Source organism: Vulpes vulpes, chromosome 14, assembly GCF_048418805.1.
Source record: "Vulpes vulpes isolate BD-2025 chromosome 14, VulVul3, whole genome shotgun sequence".
In the NCBI taxonomy this organism is placed as follows: Eukaryota; Metazoa; Chordata; class Mammalia; order Carnivora; family Canidae; genus Vulpes; species Vulpes vulpes.
The window spans coordinates 106,371,801-106,389,571 of record NC_132793.1 but is presented as its reverse complement, the minus strand read 5'-3'; the positions used below and the strand labels follow the sequence as shown (position 1 = coordinate 106,389,571).

The following is a 17,771-nucleotide window of genomic DNA, read 5'->3' as shown; positions in this document are numbered from 1 at the left end:
AGGATGGTGTGCCATGGGCGTGACCATCGACACCCTGGGACAAGCACAGGTGCAGGAGAGCATTGAGGGGAATATTCTGTAAAGGCAAGTGGCTGGCGCTAGCCCCCTGCACCCTGAATACCCAGAGACAAAGGGACCTCTGGCATCTCGCCAGGAGACAGGTGGAGAAAGCATGCACCTCAGTCAGTTCTGAAGTCTTTATTAGGGCGATCCAACACAACAGAGGAAGCTGCAGCCTGAACAAAGTAAAATACATGTGAGCCTGAAGTCTGCTTTATAAGCCTAAACATACTCAGGTGGGACGCATGCTAAAAATCCCCTGTGCTCTGGGTGCAGTGTGCAAAGTGCAGGGGTTTGAATGCCACACAGGGGCAGGAGAGGACAGGAGTGGCCTTTGCTGTGGGGGTCGCATAGCTTTTCACAAAAATAGTGACTTAGAGTCTGACATAAAGGACAGTCGTGCTGCAGGGGGGGAAGGGGAAGGGGCAGAGGTCAGCAGCAGAGCCCAGCCCCCACTGCAGGCTCAGCTCTCACTGGCACTGCTATGGCACATGGAGGGCAGTGGCTCAGTGCCGTGGGGACAAGGCAGGCCAGCCAGCACCCCCAGCTCCTCACAGCCAGAATATTCCCGGTGGGGTCCTTCAGCTGCCATGGGGGGTGTTGAGTCATACTGCAGGCTCCTGTAGCCGGCTCTGCACCAGAGACTCCTCACCCTCACATGTCCAGTGGAAAGTCCGCCCCTGCCCTCCATTAAAGCTCTGGCCATGAAGGTGCATCTCCAGATAACAAAGTAACTGAACACACGTGTCTTTGTATCCAATATACTACCTATGTCTTATTACCAAAAATACATCTCTCGTTACATAGTGCTTGGGTTTGAAATCTTTATTCACACTCAGTAATCCACGTTGAAGGACCCACCTGTCTACTTCCACATCACTAAAAAATATGCCATTGTCACTGGTTTTGACCTGAATTTTCTAAGAAACCTCCTATGCCCACTTAGCTCTATAAGAATGTTACCTTGTGCTATCATGTCTGTAATCTGTTTTGTTTCTATTACATTTTTCATAAACCAAGGAAAACAGTGTCTTCTGAAAAAAGTTGTTTTCTCTTGTTAATTCTGTATCGCATTTATAGCTGAAGAAACCATTTTAACTGAAGTGTTAAATGATTAACATGGCAAACGATACAGTCCACTTAAGAGTTTACAAAAAACATATACTGGATAGACATTTAATAAATAAAACAAGCGCTTAGGGAAAGTCCTTTGAAAGCAGGCCTAGGGACGTCACCTGCACCCTCTGCACAGATTTTGTTAAGAAAAGGCCGTATCTAAAAATGTACTGTCAGGAAAGAAGAGAACCAAATGTGTGCAAGACAGGAGGTGCCAGCACAGGTGCCTGTGGCATCGGGTGGGAATGATGGACAGACTCCATTCGCTGGATCCTCAATCTAAATCTCGTACTCGACGACAGATCTCCTCTGTGAAGTCTGAGCATTTTGCGTTGCCTCCTAAATCTTTTGTTAAGCTCTGAGAAAAGAAAAAGCAAAGATAAAAATGCAACAACACATTCGACCAAAACAAGGCTGTTTTTATGGAAAGCCCCCCGGTGAGATGCTGGCAGGGCAAGTCTGGCTCCCCACCCGTGGAAGAGTGAGGCCGCAGGCTGGCACTGTGTTCCCACCCAGGAAGACTAGGGTCTTCCAGTGAGCGCACACAAAACACCTGGGGAAGACAAGATACTCTCACCACAAAGGGAAGCCAGGAGGCTTTCCAAAAATTTCCCTCCATACAGTAGATCCTAAGAAAACATCTGATTATGGACATTTAAACAAAAGCATAAATCCCTTGGGGAATTTTTAAAGTTAAAGAAAAAAAAACATACTTTGAGATATTTTTGGAAGCTGAGAAATACTAAGGTAATGTTTGAATCACTAAATTTTTTTTTTAACAATTTAAGTGTTTTGGGATCCCTGGGTGGCGCAGTGGTTTGGCGCCTGCCTTTGGCCTGGGGCGCGATCCTGGAGACCCGGGATCGAATCCCACGTCGGGCTCCCAGTGCATGGAGCCTGCTTCTCTCTCTGCCTGTGTCTCTGCCCCTCTCTCTCTCTCTCTCTGTGTGACTATCATAAATAAATAAAAATTTAAAAAAAATAATAAAAAAAAACAATTTAAGTGTTTCTTTTCTTTTCAAAGATTGATTGATTGATTTATGATAGACAGAGAGAGAGGGGCGGGGGGGGGGGCAGAGACACAGGAGGAGGGAGAAGCAGGCTCCATGCTGGGAGGGAGCCTGACACGGGACTTGATCCCGGGACTCCAGGATCACGCCCTGGGCCAAAGGCAGGCACTAAACCACTGAGCCACCCAGGGATCCCCACTAACTTCTTTTTTAAGCAAGCTCTTCACCCAGTGTGGGGCTTGAACTCATGAGCTCAAGATAAGGAATCTTGTGCTCCGCCAGTGGAGCTGGCCCAGCACCCCTCAATCACTGCCTCTCCAACTCTCCTCCTTAGAAGAGAAATTGTGCCACACTGCCATGGGTCCTCTGACAGCCTGTCCTCCCTTCAGTCTGAATGGGATCTCGAGATACTTGTCTCTTGTCCCACTGTGTCCTGCACAATTATAAGGGTCACTGTGTACTTGAGGCGGTGCTCTGCAGAGCAGGTTGGGCTCTGGGGGCTTGGTGGGATAGCTTCTAGAAACGAATCCTAGGCCCTGGAGGCCCAGCCTAGTGTCCATGAGCCCCATACTCTCTGCCCATGCTTGGAATAGCAAAGCTTGCTGAGTCAGAGCAAGACTGTGTGCGAGCCCCAACTTTGCCATGAAGGAGCCATGGGACCGTGGATAATCCGTTTCTCTGTGCCCCGGTCCCTTCACTTAGAAAAGGGGATTAACTGTAGCATCTCCTTCACAGGAGAGGTTTGTGGAGATGAGAAGCATAAAAAACATAGTCATGCAAGTACTTTGTTTCTATTGGCCACTATGATTACTTTCAGAAAAGCTCTGTTTTACTTTCCTAACACAGACCCATGTTGTGTACCATGTCACAGCATCTGGATCTGCCCTGAGATTCCAGCCCCTGAGGCCTGGACCTTAGCTTTGCTTCCTGGGTTATACTCTGCAGACCCCACAATGTACATGACACATGTTTATTGTGGGTAGAAGCAGGGGCCTGGCCCAGATCGGGCACTGCCAACAGGATATCCAGGCCTAAATGGCTCTGGCTTCCAAATCTCAGCTCTTCCTGCTGCACACAGGTCTCCGCATCAGAGCTTCCTGACCCTTCCCTCATGAAACATGGGGCTCCTCTCTTCACAGAACACACTCCCGTGTGTGCACACGGCCTGAGTGTGCTCGGGGTGCCATTGCCTGTTGCTTTCACCCGGACAAAATGTGTTCAAGAAGGTATTTGGGGGGATCCCTGGGTGGCTCAGTGGTTTGGCGCCTGACTTTGGCCTGGGGCGTGATCTTGGAGTCCTGGGATCGAGTTCCGCATCAGGCTCCCTGCGTGGAGCCTGCTTCTCCCTCTGCCTGTGTCTCTGCCTCTCTCTCTGTGTCTCTCATGAATAAATAAAATATTAAAAAAAAAAAAAGAAGGTATTTGGCACAGCATAAGTATGGCAGACGACTGATACCTTTCCATCCTTAATTGTAGCAAAGCACGCAGCCTCAACCCTTGCAGCATGGTCAAAAAGCCCCATGTGGCGCAGCATCATCACAGCACTGAGCAGGAGAGCCGTGGGGTTGGCCATGTCCTTGCCAGCAATGTCCGGAGCAGTTCCGTGAACCTAGCGGTGGGGAACACAAGCACAGTCGGGGGACAGCCAACAGCCTCTTCCCAGCACATTGGGCCTGGTCCTGTCTCCTCCTCAATGAGCAACAGCTACGGAACAGCTACTGTGCCCAACTCATCAGATATGGGTCCTGGCAGTAAAGGCTCAGAAAAATAGCCAAAGTCGCAGAGAAAAAGTGCAAAATACGGACTAACAATCTTTTCCGATTTCCGATAAAATGTAACTGAGAAAGGACATAATAAATGATAAGGATACAAAATTAAGGAAGAAATCAATGAATAAGCTTATATAAAACCTGAACCCCAGGGAAAACTCAACAACTGAACCATATCCATGCAGATAACCCACCCTGGCCTCAGGCTATTCCTGTGACGGCGGCTTCACGGTTACCCAGGGCCTTACCGACTCGAAGATCGCTACCCCGTTGGCTCCAATGTTGCCACTTGGTGTCACACCAAGACCTCCAATCAATCCCGCGCACAGGTCACTAGCAGCAGAAAAACATTTCAAAGAGTATTCTGGAAAACGAAACGCCTCACCCAGACTTCCCGCCAAAAGGAAGCAGAGCTCCTTGAGAAACAGCTGATCCAGGGCCACAGTCAGGAAGGGGCAGCATACTGTCTCAGAAAGCGCACAGTAGGCCATGCCCAGGGGACACAACACAGCTCAAAGGGCCATGCGCCGGCCAGTATGAATGATGGTGATGTCGGATGTAACTCACAGTTGTATCCAAGAGTCAAACTGATACAAATATGGATGCAAATAAATGAGAGAAGCTTATTCTCACAGCAGAATACCCACTAACAGGTGGAGAAGGAATAGTGGCCACCTTTGTGGGGCAAGGGACAAGGGGACGAAGGGGGAGGGGAGGAGCGACACCAGCAGGGGTGCTAAGATGCGGGCACTCAGGTGGTGGGGGCCAGGGACACAGCAATTTTCCTTTTCTGTAAGCCTGCAATTCTGCCAAAAGTCACAAAAATTTGGTAAAAATGACCACCCAAGGGCTATACATAACACGGCAAAATCAACCAACAAAACATCTCAGCATGGGAAGAGGGACAACAGCCCAGAGCCGATCTGACAAACAGATGAATAACCCATCCAACCTCTAATCACTGACATCACCACCCAAATCGCTAGGATCCAACTCATATGACACACGCTATACTTAATAAAAATTGATTCAAAATCCTTAAGCCACATTCATTTTAGGACATTTATAAATAAATTATAGACTAAAAAGGAATAGCTGGACTCACCTAAGGATGTCTCCATACAAATTTGGCATAACAAGGACATCAAATTGGGACGGATCCTGGACCATCTGTAAGAGACAAATCTGTGTGTTTAGCGACCAACACGGCACAATGCTGCATCCACAGCACGCCGCAGAAAGTAGCAGGTAAGCAAGCACGTATACTTACATTCAGACATACTGTATCAAGGTACATCTCATTAAATTTAATATCTTTACAGTTTTCAGCAACTTCCCTGCATTTTTGTAGAAAAAGCCCATCTGACATTCGCCTGTATTTAATCAAATAAAAACTGTTGAAAAGACTTGCAAAAAGAAAAGGATCAGGTCAGAGAGTAAAGAGAAGTTCAAGAAATGTTTCAGAAGCCCAGATATCAGATTTCAATTATATTAAAATTATTTTTTTGGCAGTTAATAAAATGCGAACTGAAAATGTTTTAGAATATTTCCGGAAGCACAAAAGGGCATAAAAATGTAAAATCGTTTTATCATAATAAAGACTATGATTTTTAACTAGTTCTAAGTCCAGCAAAAATTAAGAAATATCTATTAATAAGAAAATGTTAAAATTGCTTTAAAAGATAAACTTAATCAATCATTTAAGTGGTTGGACTATTGCACATGCTCAACCCCCTTCCTAGGTTAGGGAACCAGTTTCTGCACACACCCAGAGCTGCCTTAAGCAGTGGAGTGAGCAGGAAGACAACCACAAACCATCCATCAGGCAGCCCCAGTGTGACCATTTTAGAGACGCTCCCCTGGTCTACTTGGGACAACAGGAGTGCCCCTGCCCTTTGAACTGCATGGCCTGGGTACACCACAGCCACAGCACATGGGGACCCAGACTCCAGCATCCTTCTCTGATAATGCTCAGTCTCTCCTGACATACCAGGACCTGAACTCCCACCCTCCAATCTGCTGCATACACAGGACATGAGACATGAGAGAGACCTGGACCCGCTGACTGAGGGGAAGAAAGGGAAGCTGGATCACTGCCCGCTCCCACGAACCACCTGAGCACGTGGGGCTCTGGCCGGGACTCACATGATGTTGGCTTTGTGCACAGCTGTGACGTTACTCCGATGGTTGTTGCGGGCATACTCGAAGGCAAACTCAGCAATGCGCCTGCTCGCCTCCTCAGTGATGAGCTTGATGCTTTGAACGACCCCATCCACGATCTGAAGAGCAGGTCCTTGCCTCACTGGACTGGCCCGGCGCTGGGCCGTGGCCGGTGAGGATGCACCCCGATGTGGGGCGTCCCAGAGGCTAATAACATCATCAGCCCCAGTCCCGCCCCAGCCCCATGGAGTAGGTAACATAAGGCCCCCTGAACAGATGAGGATAACTGAGGTGCAGGGGTGGCCACCTGCCCAAGAACACGGCTGTGAACTGGAGGATTCAAACTTCCAACAGAGGGCACTCCCCAGGCCTGGGTCCAAGCCCCACTGCCTGATGCCAAGCCAGGACTGAGGCCCATGCCCACACCTTGCAGAGGTCACAGGCAGCTGTCTGTGCGAGATGTGTCCAACAAACGGGAATCGGAAAAACTGTCCCAAGTGCAAGTGTGTGAAATGAACATACCACATGCTCTATGCCACTGTACTCTCCTTCTGTGTTCTCCCGGATGGTGACAATGTTCACGTCGGTGTAAGGGGTTTTGTAACCCTCGATTGAAACACATGGTCGGACATTTGCATAAAGGTCAAATGTCTTACGCAGCAGTAAATTCATAGATGGGTGGCCTGCTGCTATTGGGGTCTTCAGAGGGCCTGTAGTAAAGAGCACCCAGATGACAACAGGGTTCTGGGGTTTTCTTCTTCTTTATAAACACAAGTACAGAACATTTATTTGAAATTCCAATTCTTCCTTGTTTCACTTTCCCACTAGAACTTTGGATAAGTAGCTGTGTGACACATGTAACATGCATGCTTAGGAACTAACAGACACTTTTACAACAGACCAAGAGTCACTTGAAAGGACAGGCAGTGCTCTGTTTTCTAAGCATGGCTGTCACTCTCAGGTACTCCTAGGTCACCGGCTAATCTACCTGGGCCACCATGAGGGTGTCTGTCTCTGACTTTATCTCCCTGATTCCAATGAAGGAGGAAGAGTTCCATGGAAGCTTTCTGGAACATTACTGCCCTCCTTAGTAACACTGCATACCTCATGGGAGAGGGCCAGGCTCCGCAGTATCTGACCCTCGCCCCTACCAATGAGGTAACAACACTCTTACTGTCATTTAAAAGTGAAGGAAAGGCGTGCCTGGGGAGCTCAGTGGGTGAAGTGTCTGCCTTCAGCTCAAATCATGATCCCAGCGTCCTGGAATCAAGTCCCACATTGGACTCCCTGCTCAGTGTGGAGTTTGGTTCTTCTTCTGTCCCTCCCTGCTGGTGCTCTCTCTCTCGAATAAATAAATAAAATCTTTAAAAAATAAAATAAAAGTGAAGGGAAAAAAAAACAAAAGATCAAAAGCAAGAGTAAGAAACTTGCCTAAGCCTCCCAGCAGTAAGCGGGATGGGATTCAAACTTACATCTGTCTGGACTTACAGCCTGTATTGAATGGGAATCAGGTACATGCTCGTATTTTGAATCATGACCTGAAGCATGTATTAATTAAAATAATAAAAACGTGAAAAGTGTGCAGAAGATAAACCTAGCACAAATATATACTTTCACTGACACTGGCCAGTAACCCTTGAACATTCTTACTGGGGAACAATATACCCCAAATGAAAGCAGTCTGACCATAACTAAGTAGCTTCTTTTGGGGTGCACAATACAACATGTGGAGAAGGTTGTGTGCCTGAAACTAACATAACAGTGTGTTAGCAACATTCAAATAAAGACATTCTGAGAACAGAAAGAAGTACGTTGCTTCACACAGGATGGTTCGTTTTAATACGGTCAGGCCCTATTTAGCTTCAACACAGAATCTCTCAGAAACAGGACACTGGAAGCAGAAACCCATAGGAGCCGCCACATCCACTACCTTTCAGGCCCATCTTGTTCTTATCCATGGACTCTTTGGCTTCAGGAGGGATCATCCACTTTCCCCCGGGTCCTTGAATGGCAGTGACATTCCGCTCCTCCCACTGAATGGGCGCCTAGATGTCAAGGCACAGAGCACAGTGAGCTGCACAGTGACTGGCACGCACACAGTTACAAACTTCTCCAACTTTGGGTGCAATGAGTGAAAACACATAATATACATCCAGAAAATTCCTGGCATCCGAAGAGGTGTCACTCCCTAGTGTGCCCAGAGCGCCTCTCTGTGCTACCCTGTCTGGTTCAAACCTGGCTGCCACCTGCACACTTATCTCTCAAAAGCCCTAACATGGCTACGATTAGAATATTGCAAGGATGGGACGCCTGGGTGGCTTAGCAGTTGAGCGTCTGCCTTCAGCCCAGGGCATGATCCTGGAGTCCCGGGATCGAGTCCCATATTGGGCTCTCTGCATGGTGCCTGCTTCTCTCTCTGCCTATATCTCTGCCTCTCTCTCTCTGTGTCTCTCATGAATAAATAAATAAAATCTTAAAAAAAAAAAAAAAAAAAAATATCCCAAGGAAGGGAGAAGTATGCCTGCCATAGGAACCCAGGGATCACATGCTAAGTGAGGGAAGCCCATCGTAAAAAGCCGCATAGTACAAAACCTCACTCATATGAAATGTCCAGAAGAGGCAAGTGTGTGGACAGAAAGTAGACAAGTGCCTGCCTGGGGCAAGCAAAGGGGGGAGGGCGCTGAGAGGGTTGCAGGATGGGCAGCGGGTATGAAGGTGGGTCAGGTTTCTGTCTGGGGACTGAGCATGCTCTAAAGTTAGACCACAGTGCTGGCTGCACAAGTCTGCATGCGCTGCAGACCACGGACTTGGACCGCACCCTGCAAACAGACAAACCGTGGGGTACTTCAATAAAGCCAGTTAAAAACCCCAGGTACAGCATGTAAGCTGCTCAGGAGCCCCAGCCTGAGCAACTGGGTGAGCAATTGCACCCAGTTCTCTGGGGCATCTGCTACTATCGCAGCCTTGGATCCTCTGTAGGATCATGGTTAGGAAAACTAAGTATGTATGGTTTAAACAAATCTCCGTCCTCACCCCACAGTGGGCGGTATTATGACAGTGCAGGACCTTGCCTAACTGCCATGTTAAACACAACCAACTTTCCCAAATTCCCCAAACAAAAGCATTTTCAACTATCTGCTGCATGGGAGGCTGGGCTATTAGAATAATCATATCTCCTACTTGATGGTAATAATGCTTCAGAATTTTTTTTATGGCCCTGCGGTTTAGTGCCGCCTTTGGCCTGGGGTGTGAATCTGGAGAGCTGGGATCAAGTCCCACGTCAGGCTCCCTGCATGGAGCCTGCTTCTCCCTCTGCCTGTGTCTCTGCCTCTCTCTCTCTCTCTCTGTGTCTGTCATGAATAAATAAAATCTTTAAAAAAAAAAAGAATTTTTTTTATCTTTCAAAAATCTCATCTACAGTTTTTTAAAGTATCAGTTTTATTCTTCTTGGCAGGAGGGCAGATATGAGGCAGACAGGTGCCTTGGCAGGACCTCAAGACCCACACATGCAACAGCACTGCTCAGGTGACTGAGTCCAACCAAGCCCGTGCACACTGCACTAACCTCCCCACTTTACACAAACAGGAGTAACTTATCTTGAGACTCCAATTGGCTAAGAAAAGGTCTGTACACGTTATTATTAAAGGCATTTTTAAAACGCACTTACTTTGGCAGCATCAAAAATCTTCATAACTGCAGCTGAGATCTCAGGGCCGATACCATCTCCTGGAATTAAAGTGACTGTCTGAACCTGAGTGTGAGATATCAGCAAAGACAGTCTGGATTAATTTTGGAAGGTTTGGGAAAGAACATCACTGACAGAGAAATCCAGTTCATTGGTGGGGAGCAGTGAGGGGCTCAAGAAGACCCAAAGGCCTTCGAGTAAAGAGATGTCCCTCTGGAGAGTTCACCAAGATGGAGGCGAGACTCTAGAGACTCAACTCTACTCTTCACCTCAGTTCTGAGGCTTTGAAAAAACGTAAGTGATGCTCTTTAGATAAAACAAAAATAAACTACTAAGTAGACTTCCCAATTCACATTTCAGACAAGCTACAAAGAGACCAATTAAGTCTATGAAACCAAAGAGAACAAAGTTTCCACAATGTTCTTTCACTGAAATTCAGGGGGTTTCTCATGAAGGCAACTGCTCTCCTCTCCAGTGGGATTCTGGAGATTTAGGTCCTCACCCAACCTATTCAGGCTAAAAAACACTCAGACACATTTCCAGAATACGGCTGCAGTCTGTTCTAGAACTCAGAGAAAATCAGACTTGAATCGTGGCGGGGGGGGGGGGAGTGTCTTTTCTGAGTGCTCTGCTTTTCTGAGCAGAGACACTGGCTCCTCCATGACAAATGTCATCTGAGGGAGCCCGGCAGAGATTTTATGTGCGACCTACAAGAACAGCAAGTGCGGTCACATCAGCAGAGTCTGAGGTAGACCTAGAATGGCAAGTGTGTTTATAATGTAACATCAGGGGTTTATTACAGAGGCTTCAAACAATCCAGCCAGCATTTCAAATGTAGAAATAAAAATGTGTAAAGGGAAATCATGATGGGATTTCAATGAGTTAAGATCATATTCAGACCCCTCCCCGCCCACCATCTGCAGACAATACGTGTCATTATCAGGGGACCTTCTCTCAGCAGGAAGTCTGCCCAGACAGTGGTCCCCATCTTTTCCAGTCTTCCTTGCCTGTGCTACATTTTTTAAGAAATCACTGATTCAAGTGTCCCTGGCCTTTTGCCTTCCACTGATAGTCACTGAGCAGGTAGACTCATTATTTCTGAATTCCTCTGTATTACTGAAGAAAGTTTTTTAAAAGTTAGTTTCTGTTCTTTTTTCTTTCAGATATAATCCCCTCCCTGCCAGGCGAATATCTTCACAAAACAGACATTTCAAGTGATAGTGGAGAGTAATGATGGTCTCATGAGCTTTCGGAGTGCGTAGAAATGCTAGCATGGCCAGCCTTGTGCGTGAAGCATAAGCCTCCTTCTGCATCTTTTGTATAAGCCAAGCCAAAGAACCCTCTGGCTTCTTCTTCCTGTTCTCCCAACACATAGTAATAAATGGCATTAGGCCACCAGAAGAATATACTTTTCCTCCGCGATAGAGAAAGTAAGCGGAAGAAACAGGTCTTAATAGAGTTATATGAGAGTAGAGGAATTACGAAATCCAAATCAGATTCTGTGAGAAAGGGGTAAAATAAAAACAAACAGGAAGTCACTGACCCACAGTCTTAGAATGCTCTAAAAATGTGGTATCAGCTTTTAAAGCACAGAATTCTAATGCTGGGGATTCTAAAAGCAGCAGATTTCATGAGAAATAGGTGATCCACTAACATGACAGTCTATAAAGACTGCATGAGGACATATGAGCCCACAGGGCTCAGATGAGTTTGAGGCATTCCTAATTAGCGGTCAATCTACTGTTTTTAGGGAAGCTCATAAAATAAAAATGCAAAGCAGGTTTTGAAGCTTCTCAACAATTTTCTCTCAACTTGTACTGGTTTCAAAAAAACCCAATCTTACGAAAATGAGATTGTAAAGTAATCTCAAGGCTAGGCTCAAGGGTAATTTCTATTTTTAACCAGGCTCCTTTAAGACATAACAGAGCCAGCTGTAACATAATTCTTAAATGTGCAAGCAATCGGATGGATTTACGCGTGTCAGCCACAATTTAAATATCCAGTATAAGTATGGCAAGTTTTTCCTAATTTTAAATAAATGGTGACAAAAAACTATATAATGAATGTGCTAGAGCATCTTTCTTGAGAAACTTCTAAAAAGGAAAAAAATAAAAGATAATTATACTCACACCACCAGCAAAAGCTCTGGTCACCTGTTTTTGGTTGTGGAATGCCCCCAGCAGCCGAGAGACCTACATCAATATCAACAAAGAAATGTCATGCATAGAATTAAAAACCATATACAGGTGGGGACGAGGCCATTTCTGATAGCTGCTGCTGCTGCTGCTGCAAGTTTGCACACATATATTACGGAACTTCGGAGGAATATTTTTCTCATGTATTAGCTCAATGTGACAAGCTATCTCAGATTTGAAAACCTAAATATTTGGTTTATCTTTGCTTTGAAAATTTAAGTACTATACACTTTTAAAGTTGATTTGATGAATAGAAGTTGTCAAAAAATATTGAAGGTGGAATGAAACTATACCCTTTTAGCTCAAACACTGGATTTTTCTCAGATGACCTGGAAGGTTTTATGTCAACGTTCTTGACTACTGGGTCAATTTGGGGTGAACACATACTCTAAGAAAACTATCACTAATCTTGTTTTTTTTTTTTTTTTTTAAGATTTATTTATTTATTCATGAGAGACACACAGAGAATCAGAGACACAGGCAGAGGGAGAAGCAGGCTCCCCGTGGGAAGCTCGATGTGGGACTCGATCCCAGGACCCCAGGATCACAACCTGAGCCAAAGGCAGACGCTCAACCACTGAGCCACTCAGGTGCCCAGCTATCACTAATTTTAGAGCTGGAAGGGTCCTTACAAATTCCAGAGCCCAACTCACTCATTCTACACCTGGAGACATTGGTGTCTCAAGGGTCAGGATCTGCCTAAGGCCACAGAGTGACCACAGAGGCCAGAGTTTATGTCTGCTGACTTCTAGTCCAGTGATCCTTCAATTACATGTCATGCCTACTCTTCTCCCATGATTTAGTAATTATACTTTATAATAACAAAAATCTAACAAAGTATATTTAATACCATTTGATACCTGTGTCATATAGAATGAAGATTTTACTTATTTTTTTCTTATTTTTCTGATAATATAGGTAACATGGTCATTATTGTTAACTGTCAGGTTAGGGGTTACAGAAAAAAAAAAGTGACCTACTAACCCCACCACGAGATATTACCACCAGTATATTGTTTTCCACTCAACACTATCAGACACTAGAAACAAGTTTTAAAAGGTTGTTTTGAACTTTAATAACTTGGTTGTTGAAAACTGGTACAAAGTCCTATTATGAAATTGGGTACATAGGGTAAAGTTACTAAAATTCATTAAAATTTATAAAGGTAGGGGATCCCTGGGTGGCTCAGCGGTTTAGCGCTTGCCTTTGGCGTGATCCTGGGTCCCGGGATCGAGTCCCACATCAGGCTCCCTGCATGGAGCCTGCTTCTCCCTCTGCCTGTGTCTCTACTTCTCTCTCTCTCTCTGTTAACTCTCACAGATAAATTTTTAAAATCTTAAAAAAAAAATTATAAAGGTAACTTTTTTCATGCTAGACAACTAAGCAGATACATTTGTCATATGGTGGCTTAGTCTTCCTTTCTGGAGAGAATTCTCCCAAGGCCCGACCCTCTGCTGGCATCTACTAATGAGATGCCAAGCAGCAGCCAAACAGGTATGAATGAACCGTATTCTCTAACGTGGCATCTACAGTCATCCCTCTGGGCTGAAAAACCAAAAAAATAGGGCCAGACCCAAAAGAACACACTGGCAAAAACCTTAATCCTAGAACATGATTCATCCACAGACAGATGGGCTACTGGAAGAGAGGCCATGTAAAAGCCACTCTGTGACAGGCAACATTATAAAATGTGCATGAGTGTTTCTCCCCATCCCCCACCCCACCCCAGAAAGAGGGGGAAAATAATCCTACAAAACAGGCCCATGTCTTTGTGACAAAGACTCAACCCAAAAGTGATTTTTTTTTTAAAGATTTTATTTATTTATTCATGAGAGACAGAGAGAGAGGCAGAGGGAGAAGCAGGCTCCATGCAGGGAGCCTGAAGTGGGACTCAATCCAGGGTCTCCAGGATCATGCCCTGGACTGAAGGCGGCGCTAAACCACTGAGCCACTGGGGCTGCTCCCAAAAGTGATTTAAAATGTCAATCCAGGGATGCCTGGGTGGCTCAGTGGGTTAAACGCCTGCCTTCGGCTCAGGTCATGATCAGGGTCCTGAGATAAAACCCTACATGGGGAGCTCAGTGTGGAGTCCACTTCTCCCTCTGCTCAAGCTCTCCCTTGTTCACTTTCTCAAATAAATAAAACCTTTAAAAATAAAAAAAAAATAAAAAATAAATAAATAAAAATAAAATAAAATAAAATGTCAATCCACAAGCACAAAGATTTTTGTTTTGCTCATTGTTGGCTCTACAGTGTCCAGAACAGCATGGGACACACAAGAGGTGTTCCCTCTGGAGTATTTTTGGAGAAACACAAGCCGGCCTCAATCATCTCTCTTATCTGACAAGTCCCCACCCCAGCAAACATCTTTAATACTTAGGACATCTTCTCTAACAGCCAGTCTTGTCCATGTTTGTCATCTCTCCTGATCTTAGAATAAGGCAGTATACATCTAAGTCAGTAAAATGACCCAGAACTTTAAGAAAAATGAGCTTTTTAATTATTTTTTTATTTTTTAAAGATTTTATTTATTCATGAGAGAAAAAGAGGCAGAGACACAGGCAGAGGGAGAAGCAGGCTCCATGAAGGGAGCCTGATGTAGTACTCTAGGACTCAATCCTGGGTCTCCAGGATCACGCCCTAGGCTGAAGGCAGTGCTAAACCGCTAAGCCACCCGGGCTGCCCCAAAATGAGCTTTTTCAAAAGCAGAGACTGTCTTGTACTTTATAATGTACTTGTACATACTTTACATGGTGTTATCTCTATAAAACCTGGAAAGGTAGGTATTAGTGGTCCCTTTCAGATGAGGACACTAAGGCCAGGCTCATAGACTTCCTGTCCTGGGCCATCTGAATCCATTGCTTCTTACTTCCTTTATTACCTTCATAATCCAACTTAAAAACACAAATACAGTGTTGGACATATGACAGATACTCACTTAATAAATATTTGCTGCTCGGGAACTGGCTTATTGTAAATACTGCATTTTATAATCAGAAAGGTCTTGGGATGCCTGGGTGGCTGGTTGAGCACCTGGCTTCAGCCCAGGCTATGATCCTGAAGTCCTGGGATCCAGTCCCACTTCGGGCTCCCTGCATGGAGCCTCTCTCTCTCTCTCTCTCTCTGTCTCTCATGAATGAATAAATAAATAAATAAATAAATAAATAAATAAAATCTAAAAAAAAAAAAAAAAAAAGAACCGGAAAGGTCTTTAGAAAGCTAGTGTTTTCTCTAAATAAAGCTTTTCTGGATTAAAAAAAAAAAAAATTAAGGGGCAGCCCAGGTGGTTCAGAGGTTTAGCTCCGCCTTCAGCCCAGGGCATGATCCTGGGGTCCCAGGATTGAGTCCCACTGTCGGGGTCCCTGCGTGGAGCCTGCTTCTCCCTCTGCCTGTGTCTCTGCCTCTCTCTCCCTCTGTCTCTCATGAATAAATAAGTAAATAAATCTTCAAAAAAAAAATTAAGCTGCAGACTTTTTTTCAAATAAAAGTCTAGAAGGAACTCCAACTGAAACCCACATCAGCCCAGCATCTCCAGCATCCTGGGGCATGGGTCTCTGAGGCACCTTCCACTCCAACCCCTAAAGGGAGAAGCGGGACCCACAGAGGTCCAGTGATGGCCAAGGTCACACAGGAATCCGTGTCAGGGGAGAACCTCATCTGACTCCACAACCCATTGCTTTCTGAATAACCACTATATAGGTTTTTTCTTGCAGTCCGCAATAAAGGCAAAGCAAATTTCCCAACACATCCACCATCAACAGAACTGCTTTATTAGTCTGCCACTCTACCTACCAAAGATGAAGCAGGTGTTAAGTGGGAGTAAACTCGTTGATTCAAGGTTTGATTTCTGCTGAGATAGTGATACAGAAATCACTTTTACCTCCAGGAGCAAATGTGGCATAACAGTCACCGTCATACACACATCCAGGTCTGGAGAGGGTAACCAAGCAGAACCCAGTTACTGAGGCCCAAGCACCACTGTCTGCTGGTGGCTGCTGGGAAAGCTTCAGATGTGTGTTCCTTCCGCATGTGCTAGGTACTTTCACATTACTTTATCGGACCCTCAAACAACTCTGTGAGGCAAGTATAGGTGTTTTACAGACGGGCATCCAAAGCTCAGAGAAGTAAAGTAATTTGCTCAAGGTCACACAGCCCATTAGTAGCATTGTCCGGATTCAAACCTAGGACTTGGGGGCAGACTCCCCGCAGGGCTCTTTTCATTAAATCACAGTGATCTGGGTCACTCTCTAAGCTCAAAGCAAAAGGAGAATAGCACCAAGTTTCACCAAAAACAACCTGAATTGCTTGTAGTAGATTTCTAGGGGGCCAGGCTTGTGAGGAGCAACAGGAGACCCGAGGGCCCACTTTCCCGTGGCGTCACCGGTGTGACCTTGGCCGCAGAGCAGACAGTACGGGGGTGAGAACTAGGAAGCCGGACCCCGCGGCCGCCCAGTTCCGACCCCGACACGGCGCGTGACCTTGAGCCGCAGCGCCTTGCAGGCGCAGGCAGGCTCCGCCGCGACCTCGGTGCCCCCTGGCGTCGCCGAGGCCCCCTGGCGCCCCTGCGGCCCGGCCCGCGCCGCGAGCTGTCAGGGCCAGCGACAGCTCTCCAGGTCGCGGGGCTCGGCCCCGGGACGGGGCAGGGGCTGGGCGGGGATCTCCCGGCTGCGAGGAAACCCCGCGCCGTCCGATGGTGGGCCCGTGGGCCGGCTGTCCCCACCGCCCCGCAACCCCGGCCCCCGCGCCAGGCTCAGGCCGGGCTCCCGCGCGGCGCTCCTGGGGATGCCCGGGCCCCGCCGTGACCTTGGCCCCGCCTCAGGCGCCACCGCCCGCGCACCGGGCCGCAGCCACAGCCCGCGACCGCCGAGGCCCGCGCGCCCGCCCCCGCCCGCTGGCTCCCTGGCCGCGTGCCCGCCGGCCGCACTCCGGCCCGGCGCCCACCTTGGAGATCCACGCGGGGCCAGCCATAGCGTCCCTCCTGGCGCCGCGACGGCAGCAGCGACCGCAGTGCGCAGCCGCGCAGCCCGGGGCCGAGCCCTCCCCCGGCGAAACCACGCCCCCTCCAGGCCCCGCCCCCGGAGCCCCGCCCCGCCCCTGCCGGCTCGGTAGCCCCGGGCGGCCGCCGTCCCCGCTGGCCAATCGCCTGGCTCCTCTCGCGGTGACGTGCGGAGGCGCAACGCGGAAGCGGCCGGGAAGGCCCCGCCCCCTACGGCTGCTGCTGTGCGGGTGCCGGTGCGGGCGCGGGGGCGGGCGGCGGGCGGCCTCTCCTCGCGGTTTGCTGCGGGTGCGGGGACGCCTGGCTCTCGCCGCACACGCCTGTTGCTGTGGGACAGCGTCACCGACGTGGGGCGCGCTGCGTCCCCGGGGCTTCGGGCGGCAAGGTCGTGCGGGCCAGGCCGCGGGCGCTGCGGGGAAGCGCGGGGGCCCTCGTGCCCGGGGAGGAGGCCTCGCCCTGGGGGGGGGGGGGGCGGAGAGGGGCTTCGAGCCGCGCGGGGGGGGCTCGTCCCGGAGGGCGTCCGGGGTGGCTTAAGCAGACTAGGCCTCCCCCTGCCCGCCCTGCAAGGTGATGAGTAGGTGAGACATGACGCCCAAGGCCTCGCTGACACCAAACCAGGGACCTCGCCAGCCTCCCCCTGTCCCCGGCCTTCACGGACCCCGTCCTTCCCCTCCAGGCGGGACCGGCCTTGCTCTGCCCCGCCCCGTCCCCCGCCAGCCCGACCCCCGGGCTCTCCCACGCCCTCACCTCTCACCAGTGTCTGTTTGCAGCCCCGCTGGG

The 17,771-nt window shown here is 48.1% G+C and overlaps 1 protein-coding gene across 2 annotated transcripts; it reads right to left on the bottom strand.

The window, feature by feature from the left end:
- Nucleotides 1-183: 183 nt before the first annotated feature.
- Nucleotides 184-17,065, bottom strand: IDH3A (isocitrate dehydrogenase (NAD(+)) 3 catalytic subunit alpha). 2 transcript variants are annotated; one of them, XM_072737515.1, is made up of 11 exons: nt 16,937-17,065; nt 11,930-11,992; nt 9,783-9,841; nt 8,046-8,160; nt 6,638-6,825; nt 6,101-6,234; nt 5,226-5,328; nt 5,061-5,125; nt 4,204-4,288; nt 3,643-3,795; nt 184-1,534 (listed from the first exon to the last, which is right to left on the bottom strand). In XM_072737515.1, the coding sequence occupies exons 3-11, from the start codon at nt 9,804-9,806 to the stop codon at nt 1,451-1,453; spliced, it is 951 nt and encodes a 316-aa protein (XP_072593616.1). In that variant the 5' UTR covers nt 9,807-9,841; nt 11,930-11,992; nt 16,937-17,065; the 3' UTR covers nt 184-1,450. The 2 variants fall into 2 exon arrangements, with proteins under 2 accessions (XP_072593616.1, XP_072593617.1); XM_072737516.1 differs by having other exon boundaries at nt 9,783-9,866; nt 16,937-17,034.
- Nucleotides 17,066-17,771: the final 706 nt, after the last annotated feature.